At 37.4% G+C, this 10,997-nt stretch overlaps 1 protein-coding gene across 3 annotated transcripts; it reads left to right on the top strand.

Annotated features, from left to right (window-relative positions):
* Window positions 1-261: 261 nt before the first annotated feature.
* LOC109244660 (probable NOT transcription complex subunit VIP2) lies at window positions 262-10,446 on the top strand. 3 transcript variants are annotated; one of them, XM_019411790.1, is made up of 14 exons: window positions 262-416; window positions 2,140-2,284; window positions 4,696-4,804; window positions 4,877-5,055; window positions 5,383-5,764; window positions 6,610-6,816; window positions 6,907-7,002; window positions 7,737-7,825; window positions 7,936-8,121; window positions 8,984-9,406; window positions 9,484-9,536; window positions 9,619-9,660; window positions 9,854-9,998; window positions 10,115-10,446. In XM_019411790.1, exons 2-14 carry the CDS (start codon window positions 2,267-2,269, stop codon window positions 10,172-10,174), a joined length of 1,989 nt encoding a protein of 662 aa, XP_019267335.1. In that variant the 5' UTR covers window positions 262-416; window positions 2,140-2,266; the 3' UTR covers window positions 10,175-10,446. The 3 variants fall into 3 exon arrangements, with proteins under 3 accessions (XP_019267335.1, XP_019267337.1, XP_019267336.1); XM_019411792.1 differs by lacking the exon at window positions 2,140-2,284 and having other exon boundaries at window positions 293-416; XM_019411791.1 differs by lacking the exons at window positions 262-416; window positions 2,140-2,284 and adding an exon at window positions 4,357-4,474.
* The last annotated feature ends 551 nt before the right edge of the window (window positions 10,447-10,997 follow it).

Genomic DNA, 10,997 nt, shown 5'->3' with positions numbered 1-10,997 from the left:
AGAAAAGTGATTTTTTTTTTTTAAGTGAAAATGATATTTAGAGTTGTGTTTGGACATGAATATAATTTTGGGTTATTTTTAATTTTTGTGAGTGATCTGAATGAAAATTTTGAAAAGCAGCTTTGAGGTTTTTCAAATTTTCAAAAATTCAAAAATTCATAAATTGATTTTTTTTTTGCCAAACACTAATTTAAAAAAAAAAAAGTGAAAAAATGGGTTGTCAATACAAAATCTATAGGCTATAGCAGTTGTTGGGCTTTTGGGTTTTGGGTTTCGAAAATCCTTTTTATAGGCCCTTTTTCTTTTCCGTTTCTCCTTTTTCCTCTTCTCTTTCCATCATCATTCACCTGACACCATTGAAGATCACTACTCGCACCTTCTTTTCTCGCAGTTCTCTCACTCTCTCTTTTCCCCCGGTAATAATTACTTCTCTCTCTCTATCTCTATCGATCTATCTATATGTATCTATTCTTATATGTAACTGTCAATTTTGTATAGGCAAAAATGCTAGGGTTCTGATTTACTGTTACTTTTTTTTTCTTGGCTTTTGTTTTCAGTTCACCTGTTGAATCCTTAATTTTTTTTATTTAATTGTGTTTTTACGCGCGCTTTGCGTGGATTAGTTATAGAAGAAGGATGAATTGTATTTTTTGTTTTTGTTTTTCTGGTCTGTGGAAGTATGTATGTGCAAAAATTTCACTTTTGTTGTTGCTCGACTGTGGAAATGTGATTTTTGTTTTGTTTGTAATTTAGTTTCTCTGGATTGTTGTGGTTAGATTACTTTGTTTTAGTCTATTGTAATAAGTAATTTAAGTAGTCAGTGACCAAAAGAAAACAAGGAAATGTAGAAATTACCTATTGAAGCTGTGAATTCCTTGCCGTGTGTAATTTTTATAAAAAGAATAAATAAAAAAAAATCCCATGCCGAGCAGTCTGAGAGTTATTTTTCTATCATTATTAATTTTCTGGAACAGTCTGAGAGTTATTTGGAGAGAGCAGTGTTATAAACATTTAGTCACGAAGCGATGCAAAGCAAGGGGTCCCGCTTCATGCTTCAGCTAAGTGTGTGCTTTAGACAATGACAAGCGAAGTGATCCTGGGGAGAAATGGTCGCTGATTTGAATCTCAACTTTAAGGAGTTTAATTAATATCAGTTATAAAATTAGGAGTTGAATTGATATCGACATTATTTTATATCCGATCTTGAAAGAAGTTATTTTAATTGAGATTTGATTATTATGCGGTAAATTCATATATGTATGGTACTTTTGATTTACCTTAAATTGTGTGATTATTATCTTGTTGTTATTCCTTCTTGTTGACATTACTTTTGTCATCCGTTCTCCAGCCGAGGGTTTATCGGAAACAACCTCTCCGTCCTTCTAGGGTAGGGGTAAGGCTGTGTATATCTCACCCTCCCCAGACCCCATTTTTGGGAAAATACTGGGCTTCTTGTTGTTGTTGTTGTGTGTGCTTCAATCTAAAGAAGCGTGCGCTTACTTCTTCTTTTTGCTTCAAGCCCCATGAATGTCATCGCTTTTTTTGCGCTTCTCTTTTAAAAACATTGAGAGAGAGTAAGTGTTCTTAGTTCTTATGATGTGTTTGCAGAAGTTGTTAATTTGCATATTGAGTGGCTTGTTGCATGTAAGGGAACTTCTTAAAATCTTTTCATCGTTCAATTGGTGCATGGTTTTTATATGATGGAGGGTGATTGGTTAGTTTGCACGCTTCTCCATTAATCCATTGGGGAGCTTGCTACCCTATAAACGCAGATGCAAAGTAAACTTTCCGACTAAGGAACAGACTTTCGTTGAATAGATTTTGAATTTTGGACCTCTAAGTTGCTGATAGAAACATGAACATGATGGTTTGCATGCCTTTTTGAATTTTTTGCTGACATTGTGAACCGATGATGCAAGCTTTTTTTGAATTCGTTTCTAAAAACTGGCTTTCACTGGGTCATATGTTATGCTTGTCAGAAATTTGTATTTTATGCTTAGTGGCTGTCTCAGCATGTATCAAGGATTTGTTTTTGTTTTGAGTACTTTCTGATGTCATCTTCTTTCTTTTCTCGTTCTATTTTATCCTAGAGATTGATAATACTTTTTGACTGGTTATTCCAATCACATTCCTTTTCAGATAATAGGTATTTACTCATTGGAAAGGCTTCCAATATTTTCTCCCATAACCTTTCTGAAGAAAAGGATAAGGGAAGCTGCTGTACAACCAGGAAAATTTTTCTGCATGACCTCTTGACATTTCTGCAATGTCAGGGTTACTCAATGTATTCATCTTTCTATACAACATTTATTCGTATATTGATATTTGGGTTATGTTCTTGTATTCATTGCTTTTTTTTGTTAGGCGAAAAAGTTTTCTTTTCAATTAGCCCCTTTTCTGGTCACCTTGTTACTATTGGAAGAAGAGTTGGTGCTAATTTTTATACAAGAAGTAGGTCAATGCTGATAGATTCTGGTTTTGACCTTCTCTCTTGGATTTCCAATTACTCCTGCCATCCATTTTATGTTACAGTTTTGACTGGACATGGAGTTAGGCTGTTAATTTGATTGATCAGTTATATTATTTGTAGTTTAAAGAAGAAAGACTCACATACTAATAGTACACTTGGAACCTGTGGTTTTAAACATGCCATGACAATTCTATGGGTATAGGAGCATGTCATTAAGTGTATAATAGTAGGAAGTTTAAAGTTAAAGAGTTTCCAAATTTGGAAAGGTCTCAGTTACTTAGAACAGACTAAAACAGAAAGAGTGTCATGGAACAAGAGGACTAATCAATGTTTGAAAAGTTAATATAATAGAGAAAAATCACATCAAAGGTTAACACTCTGTTTGGATCATTGTTCCCAATCGTTTTATAATGTATTGTATTTCATATTGTATCGTATCGTTTTATGAATACAATGTTTGGATAGATCGTGTTGTTTGTTATTGTTAAATAATATTTTACTGTTTGGTTTGACTGTATCGTACTGTACTGTAACTGATAAGTTTACTAAAATACCCTCAATTGTTTAAATATTAAATTTATCAAAAATTATGCATACAAATAATTTTAAAAAACAAAACAGAAGAAGGCAAAACACCTTATGAAAACAGAACAGAGGAGCGAGACAGAAGAAGGCAAAACAAAGGAGCATAGCTAATTAGAATCGAGTTAAAAGCAAATTAGGAGAAAATATAAAACAGAAGGCGTTAAAACACCTTTAACGTTGGCGGCAGTAGTTCTGGAAAAAAAGAGAGTAGGTTATGGGTTAGAGATTTGGAATTAAAATAGAAAAAAAGGTAAAGGGTAAAATAGAATTGTGGAGTAATAAGTTAGGGCATAATTGGAAAGAAAAATAGGAAACAATCCCACCACACCAAATCGGTTGTTTCAAAAAAGGGGACTTTTCATTGTTCCGGAACAATGGATTTAACAATACAATACAACCAATTTTAATGAAACAATCAAAACAAACATTGTTTTGGGATAACAATACAATACGACACAACGGGGAACAACCATCCAAACAAGCTGTAAAGTAGAATAGTTAAATAAATTTGATTTCTGAATATTGTTAAAGTTATATAGAATGCATTTTTAGTAGAATAGAGTTGGCAATTTTTTTGATCAAGCAATAGTGTAAAACAACTTGGAACATCCCAGGGTGAGAGGCTGTCGTATGAATTTTGGCACGAAAGGAATACCTATTTCTGTTGCCATAAGGCTAATGGTCCTCCTTTACTGAAAGTATTTGATTTTAGTTATGTTGTTAGATTAGTTGGGTTAACATTTGCTCTTTTTAGTCGCTACTTCGTTCGAGCTGATCATTACTTGATTTGGAATATAATGAAATGCTTTTCAAGAAATTCAAACTACAATTATCATTCGAGGAGTGAACTGACATCACCAGTCTAGTAGAAGAACTTTGAAGCATCATGCTATTGTCCTCAAGTATCTCCGAAATCAAGCATTATCGCCCAATTTTTATGGTAGCATTGACAGATTTGCTGATGAGTCATTCGCGTTATCAACACCTTTCTTGCTGCTATCTTGAAACTGTCAGCAGTTTTGAGGCGTGGTCGTCAATATGGGGCTTCTGACTGCAGAGCTAGTGAAATTTCCTAGCAATGGTTATGGAAAGACTTGTTCCTTGAACAGAAGCTATTCCCATAACAGGTTGATGCATTGTGCAAATGAATGGACTTCCTGAATGTGGTGTTCTTTTAATGGCTATGTACTGTTGGAAATATTGAAATTTTGATGGATTTTTTGGCATCTAAGTATTATGATATTTCAGTAATGGACTTCCTTTCGTGACTTTGGTTTATGTATATTCTTGGCCATTTGTAGATGGCTGGCCTTTTCGTAGAATGTGGTGTATTTATCACTCCAAAGAAACCAGCTCCTTTTGCTGGATGAGCAACTATAAAACCCCAATTTCATGTCTGCTTGATTGTTTGAAACTACAGTAAGTTTGAAATTTTGAGTATATGGTTGAATAATCAAAGTTGAGCAGCTTTATGGACCACTTCTGCTATATTTGATTGATTACCTTTTCTCTGTGGCCTATTAGATCCCTGGTTGGCATCGGGTTTTAGATGGCTTCTTCATGCCTGAGAAAAGGGTATGCTGAAGTAAACAAATTTTTAGTAGTTCACTCTTGATGTATTTTCTTCCACTTGGCTGTAGTCTTCTCTGAACGGATCAGCTTCAAATCTTCCTGATAACACCGGTCGCTCATTTCCTTCCTCTTTCTCTCCTCAATCGGGTGCACCCTCCCCTCTTTATCATCACTCAGGTTAGTTATTTACTGGATTCTCGTTACTTTCTGATAATTAGGTCGATCTATCGTTAAACTTCTTCCTCACAGGAAGTATCCAGGGGCTGCATAACATTCATGGGAGTTTCAACGTTCCAAACATGCATGGAACACTTGGTTCAAGAAACACAGCAATAAATAACGTCCCCTCCAGTGGTGTCCAGCAATCTGGGAATAATCTTTCTGGTGGTCGTTTTGTACCAAACAATCTTCCCACTGCCCTTTCTCAGGTCTGTGTAACTTTTATTTTGAATTCATTGCTATTTCCTCTTCTAGGCTGTCTCCTGGACTTGGGAAACCATGGCTGAACTGGAGAAGGAATTCTTTGACCATATAGGGGGTGTGATTTTGACTCTGGAAATGATTTAATTTGACTTTTTGAAAATAGAGGTGAGAAGAGCTCGAGAGATGTACTACTAGTTATGTTATAAACCATTTCAAGAACCTGTTTAACTCCATTCAGAAACTATTCTGGCTTGCTTTCTTCTCCTGTATATGCTAGGTTGGCATTCCCTTGTATTGCATATCTTAAAAGCCTATTAGTATTTGTATTGCAGATATCCCAAGGTAATTCGCATGGTCATTCTGGGATGACGAGTAGAGGTGGTATGAGTGTTGTTGGTAACCCGGGATATAGCAGTAACACTAATGGTGTAGGGGGTTCTATCCCTGGAATTCTCCCAACCTCTGCAGCAATTGGTAATCGAAGTTCTGTGCCAGGCCTTGGGGTGTCCCCCATTTTGGGAAATGCAGGCCCAAGGATGACAAACTCAGTTGGAAATATAGTTGGTGGGGGCAACATTGGCAGAAGCATTAGCTCTGGTGCAGGATTGTCTGTGCCTGGTCTTGCTTCACGGCTAAATATGAACACCAACTCTGGCTCTGGAAATTTAAATGTTCAAGGACCTAATAGGCTAATGAGTGGTGTTCTTCAGCAAGGTAAATTAACGTGAATGGATGATGGTTTTCCCCTTTTAGTTTGTTATTCCCTTGTTTTGTCTGTTCTTCAGCAACATAAATTAGCTTAAATGACTGTTGGTTTCCCCCTTCTAGTTTGTTAACTCCCTTGGGTTCTTGTTTTGATTTCTCTGTTTCACTGTTCAATGTTATTGAAGAGATTACAGTTGGCAGAGCGTTAGCTAGTTTCAGTCTTTTGTTTCTTTCGGCTGCATTATCTGATGTTTAGGAGGTTATTGTTATTTTCCAATGTAGTAAAAAAATGAATGTGATTTGTCTATGTGCTAATTTCGCTAACAGCAAACCTTGGTGAGAAAGCATCATATATTTTATCAAACTACCTAGTCTCAAACATGAGTTGCGAGTGGGCTGGTTCTAAGCTTATTTTCAGTCCAAAAACATCAGATGGTGGATCAGACTAAACTTCTACCTCGATAAAGAATGTGTCGGTCAAAGAAAGTACTAACAAGGAAAATCTGAAATCTAAATACTACTCCCCTCTTCCCAATTTTCTGAATTATGGCTTGGAAGGGAAAAAAGGAAATAGTAGGGATGAGGCAATGGGATGGAAGGAAAAAAAGAGGGATGGAGAACAAACGACGGTTTTTATTGTTTGTCAAACGTGTTAGTTTTGATGGAAAAACTATGTTTTGGTCTTATTCAACTTGAGTGCCTAAATAAACAAATTAGAAACTGTTGCAGCTTTTGTTATTTATTTCACGTAGAGATGTCATTTGTAGATAGGTTAACTAGGTGTATCATATATGTAACACCCACTGTTTGTAGGTTGGTGAATTCTTTATGCTAATGGTAGTATCTGGATTCAGCCTCTCCGCAGGTTCTTTCTATGTTAGGGAACTCCTACCCTGCTGGTGGCCCACTGTCTCAAAACCACGTCCAAGCAATTGGCAATTTTAACTCTATGGGATTGTTGAATGACGTAAATTCAAATGATGGATCTCCTTTTGATATCAATGATTTCCCTCAGCTAAGCAGCCGGCCCAGTTCGGCTGGAGGACCTCAAGGACAATTGGGTACTTAGAGTTTCTTCTCCTTCAAGACATTCTGTGCAAGTGCATTTATCATACAGTTCATTTAGAATACTGATAAAAAGACAATCTCAGGTTCCTTACGGAAGCAAGGGCTCAGTCCTATTGTTCAACAAAATCAGGAATTCAGCATTCAAAATGAAGATTTTCCTGCTTTACCTGGATTTAAAGGTGCTCATCTGCATGCACAAAGCTCTGTCTTAGTGGGTTGATCCAAGTGGTAGCATTCTGCACATGTTTGCTTTTACACTTTTGGCTGGGACCAGAAAAGTAAAGGCAGGTTAGGGAAGTAAAAAGAGGACATGTAGGAGACATTCCATGATCTTTCTGTAATAAAGGCGGAGGTGAAGTAAAACTGGATGTTTTCATAACCTTCCATGTCAGACTTTTATTTCCTTAATTGGATAGAATTAGAAGGGAGTCTTATTTACTTCCCTTCGGTTGTGCCAAACAACATGAAGTGGAGGATGATTACATCTCCTTGGTGAGGAGATAATGGGTGGCCTCTCCACTTGATCCTTATCTCTCCTCCCTTGAATGTTAATGTTGAATTGCAAGTTAACAGTTTCTAGCATGACAGTAGATGCTGTCAATGCACAAGCTAAAACTTCCTCTCCACTATGGTACTCTGGCTTTGTCGTGTAGCTCTTTTTTTCTCTGAGAAGGCAAGGGACGGGGGTTTTACCATGCTTTATGGCCTTTGTTAGTTATTTCTGCCTAAATTTGTAATATCAGGAACAAAAAAATAATTTGTAAATATTTCTATTTTGCTGTAAGGTATGAATGGGTTTGGGAGGGGGTGTCATCAGGGAAAGAAATGGTGGCGATAGAGAATTAGGGGGGGGGGGGGATGTTTTCTTCCATGTTAGGAGTCTAATTATAGTATTGCTCTCATGTTTGCTAAGGTGGGAATGCTGATTATGCTATGGATCCTCACCAGAAAGAGCAACTCCATGATAATACTCTTTCGATGATGCAGCAGCAACACTTCTCAGTAAGCTCAGATTTCTGAAACTCAGTGGTTATTTTTTAGAATCATAACCTTATAATAAATGCTTCAGCCTGCTGAATCTGTCCTGTATTCATCTTGATCTAACGGTGCAGATGGGAAGATCTGCTGGTTTTAACTTGGGGGGAACATACTCATCGAATCGTCCACAGCAGCAGCTGCAACATGCTCCATCTGTTAGTAGTAGTGGTGTCTCCTTTTCAAATATAAATAACCAGGATCTGCTGAGTTTACATGGTTCAGATGTCTTCCAATCATCGCACTCCAGTTACCAGCAACAGGTGCAATACTCTTAATTTTTATGGCTTTACCTTTTTTTTAACCCTTCTTTTTTTTGGTTAACTATCGGTTCCTTTGTTTCAATCCTTTGGGGTAGAGGGACACTGGGAGAAAATTATTATCTTGTCTGCCTCAAGTAAAAGATTATGTAGCCCAACTTTTTCAGACTACATCCAAATCATTCCCCCCCCCCTCCCCTTCGTGTATAACGAGAATCGAACCCTCTCTGCTGCTGACGATCAGATTTACAATGTACTACTTCGATCCAATGCCTTGTTCTGACTATGTTTTAGCTTTTCCCTTTCTTATCTGTGTTGTGCCTGCAGAGTGCAGTCCCACCAGAAATGATCCTATCATTTTTTGGGTTTGGCCCTGGGAACCCCTTCTTCTTTATGGTGGATCTTTTCTGCCTTTCAGCGATGTTTGATGCATAGAATTATACTTTATTGTATAAGGTCAAAACCCATAGTTCTGCACGACATAGTTTCCAACGAAAGATTTTGTTTGCAAAGAAGATTTTTTGAACATGTATTTGCCTTCTATCTTCTTAATTCTTTTTTTTTGTGTGTGGATACGGGATTGGTCCAGTGTTAGATGTTCTTCTTCCTGAGTGCTTTCCCTACTTGACCCAGCTGATTTGACAGTCAGAGGTTTGATTTTGGTACAAGTTTCTATTGGTCGGCAATATAGCAGAAATCTGCCCTCCTTATTGCCAGGTGAAAGAAAGAAAAAACGTACATTTGAAACTATAGTTTTGATGTGGACAAGCTAGTGGTTCAACAAGTCTAAATTCCCGGTGTGTTATAGAGGCTGCATTTATTCAGTTTTAAAGGACGCTAACATTTTTTTCCTCTATGGATTCAGGGTGGTGGACCTCCTGGTATTGGGTTACGACCTCTTAACTCTTCAGGTACTGTTTCTGGGATTGGATCATATGATCAGCTTATCCAGCAGTACCAACAGCATCAGGGTCAATCCCAATTTCGCTTGCAGCAAATGTCCACTTTAGGTCAGCCATTCAGGGATCAGAGCTTAAAGTCCATGCAATCCCAAGTTGCTCCTGACCCGTTTGGTATGCTTGGTTTGCTAAGTGTAATACGGATGAGCGATCCGGATTTGACTTCTCTTGCACTTGGAATTGATCTAACAACACTTGGATTAAATTTGAACTCTGCTGAAAATTTGTACAAGACATTTGGTTCCCCATGGTCTGATGAGCCTGCTAAGGGGGATCCAGAGTTTACAGTACCCCAATGTTATTATGCGAAGCAACCGCCACCTTTAAATGTGAGCTGCCTTTGTATTCTTGTTTATCTGTATCTGACCTATTTGATATATTGAATATTTTTCTATTTTGGCCGCAGCAAGCGTACTTCTCAAAGTTTCAGCTAGATACTTTGTTCTACATTTTTTACAGGCAAGTCTTTTGGTGATCTGGCCGATGTTCCTTGATTGTAAAATTCCAATGCAATAATAACAGGATCTGTTGTTTTTTGCAGCATGCCAAAAGATGAAGCACAGCTATATGCTGCAAATGAACTGTATGTTCTCTCATTGTTACTGATTTGGTTGTTCTAGGTCATATTTTCTTCTATTGTATTCCCAAGAGCTATTTTGTCAGCTATTGCTATGTTAGGATGTTCGTCTTGCTGCATAGTTGACCTTCTGGATGTGTGATGTGCTAAGCGCGTAGTTGAAGTTTGGTTAATAGCAGGCTGCATTTTCTGTCTGTAGGTACAACCGCGGCTGGTTCTATCACAGAGAACATCGGTTGTGGTTTATGCGGGTTGCCAACATGGAGCCTCTCGTCAAGACGAATGCATATGAGAGAGGGTCTTACATTTGTTTTGATCCAAACACATGGGAGACGATCCGCAAGGTATGTATTATAACGCAGCGTTAAATTCGTATTATTAGTTGTGTTCATCACATGCCAAGGCGCTTCAGTTTTTACGAGGTTTCTAATGTTCTGATTTATCTGCAACTTTGATGCAGGATAATTTTGTGCTCCACTATGAAATGTTGGAAAAAAGACCTGTTCTGCCTCAACACTAACTTGGTGGTGCAGTTTATAAGTGTACATTTTCAACATATTCCTTTTTTCTAGGAGTCAGGTAGTTCACCTGTAGTTTCTGCTCAATGCAGTGGTTGGCAGCAATTGTTAAAATTAGAGTTGTCTTAGTCATTGGTGATTTGCTTCTTGTATCTGTTAGATGTTGCAAGTCACAGATGTTTTCTCAAAATCTCATGGTGGAAATGCCATCTTTAAGACACTGTTAATAGAATATTAATGGAGTATTGAAAAAAGACATTGATTTCAAGCAAAAGCTGGCTCATTCCTCAGGCGAGTGCATAGTTGACTTTCTGCAGGTTCTAATTATGGACTCTTTTTGGCCGTCGCCATCTGGGAAAAAAATTCTGGCGCTTGAGTGCTATTTTTGCTAAGCTTTAATCAAGTCACCAGTGGCCATGGTCAAAAAGTTCTTTCCCAGGGCTAATTCTTTATTTATAAGGTTATACTTTCATTAAAGAAAGGGCCAAAAACGTGCTCGTATGCAGGAAGTATTCTTTCCCAGGACTCCATATCAGCAAAGTGTAAATTCAGAACGGACGCATGGAAGATGAAATATTTCATCATCATTTCTATTGCTGTATATATGAGATGTAGAGTTTCCTGCTGCAGTAGTTGAAATCTGTATGAGTAGGACCTAGTACTTTTCCCATTGATATAGTGGAACTTATATAGTGCATTGAAATCCATCATTCTTCAGGTTCAACTCCAACCTTGTACCATAAATCTTCGAAACTTCCAATAAAAGAATTTGAAGGGTTCTACTTAGATATATGCATGACAAATCTGTTAACAAATCTTTTATTC

Source organism: Nicotiana attenuata, unplaced genomic scaffold, assembly GCF_001879085.1.
Source record: "Nicotiana attenuata strain UT unplaced genomic scaffold, NIATTr2, whole genome shotgun sequence".
NCBI lineage: Eukaryota > Viridiplantae > Streptophyta > Magnoliopsida > Solanales > Solanaceae > Nicotiana > Nicotiana attenuata.
The sequence above is the reverse complement of the archived record's forward strand: the minus strand, read 5'-3'. Positions and strand labels throughout refer to the sequence as shown.

Excerpts from the sequence above, each read along its gene's own strand:
- LOC109244660 (XM_019411790.1), top strand. Across the intron at positions 5,765-6,609 it reads GAGTGGTGTTCTTCAGCAAG|CCTCTCCGCAGGTTCTTTCT; the intron begins GTAAATTAACGT and ends ATCTGGATTCAG. Across the intron at positions 9,537-9,618 it reads TTGTTCTACATTTTTTACAG|CATGCCAAAAGATGAAGCAC; the intron begins GCAAGTCTTTTG and ends TGTTTTTTGCAG.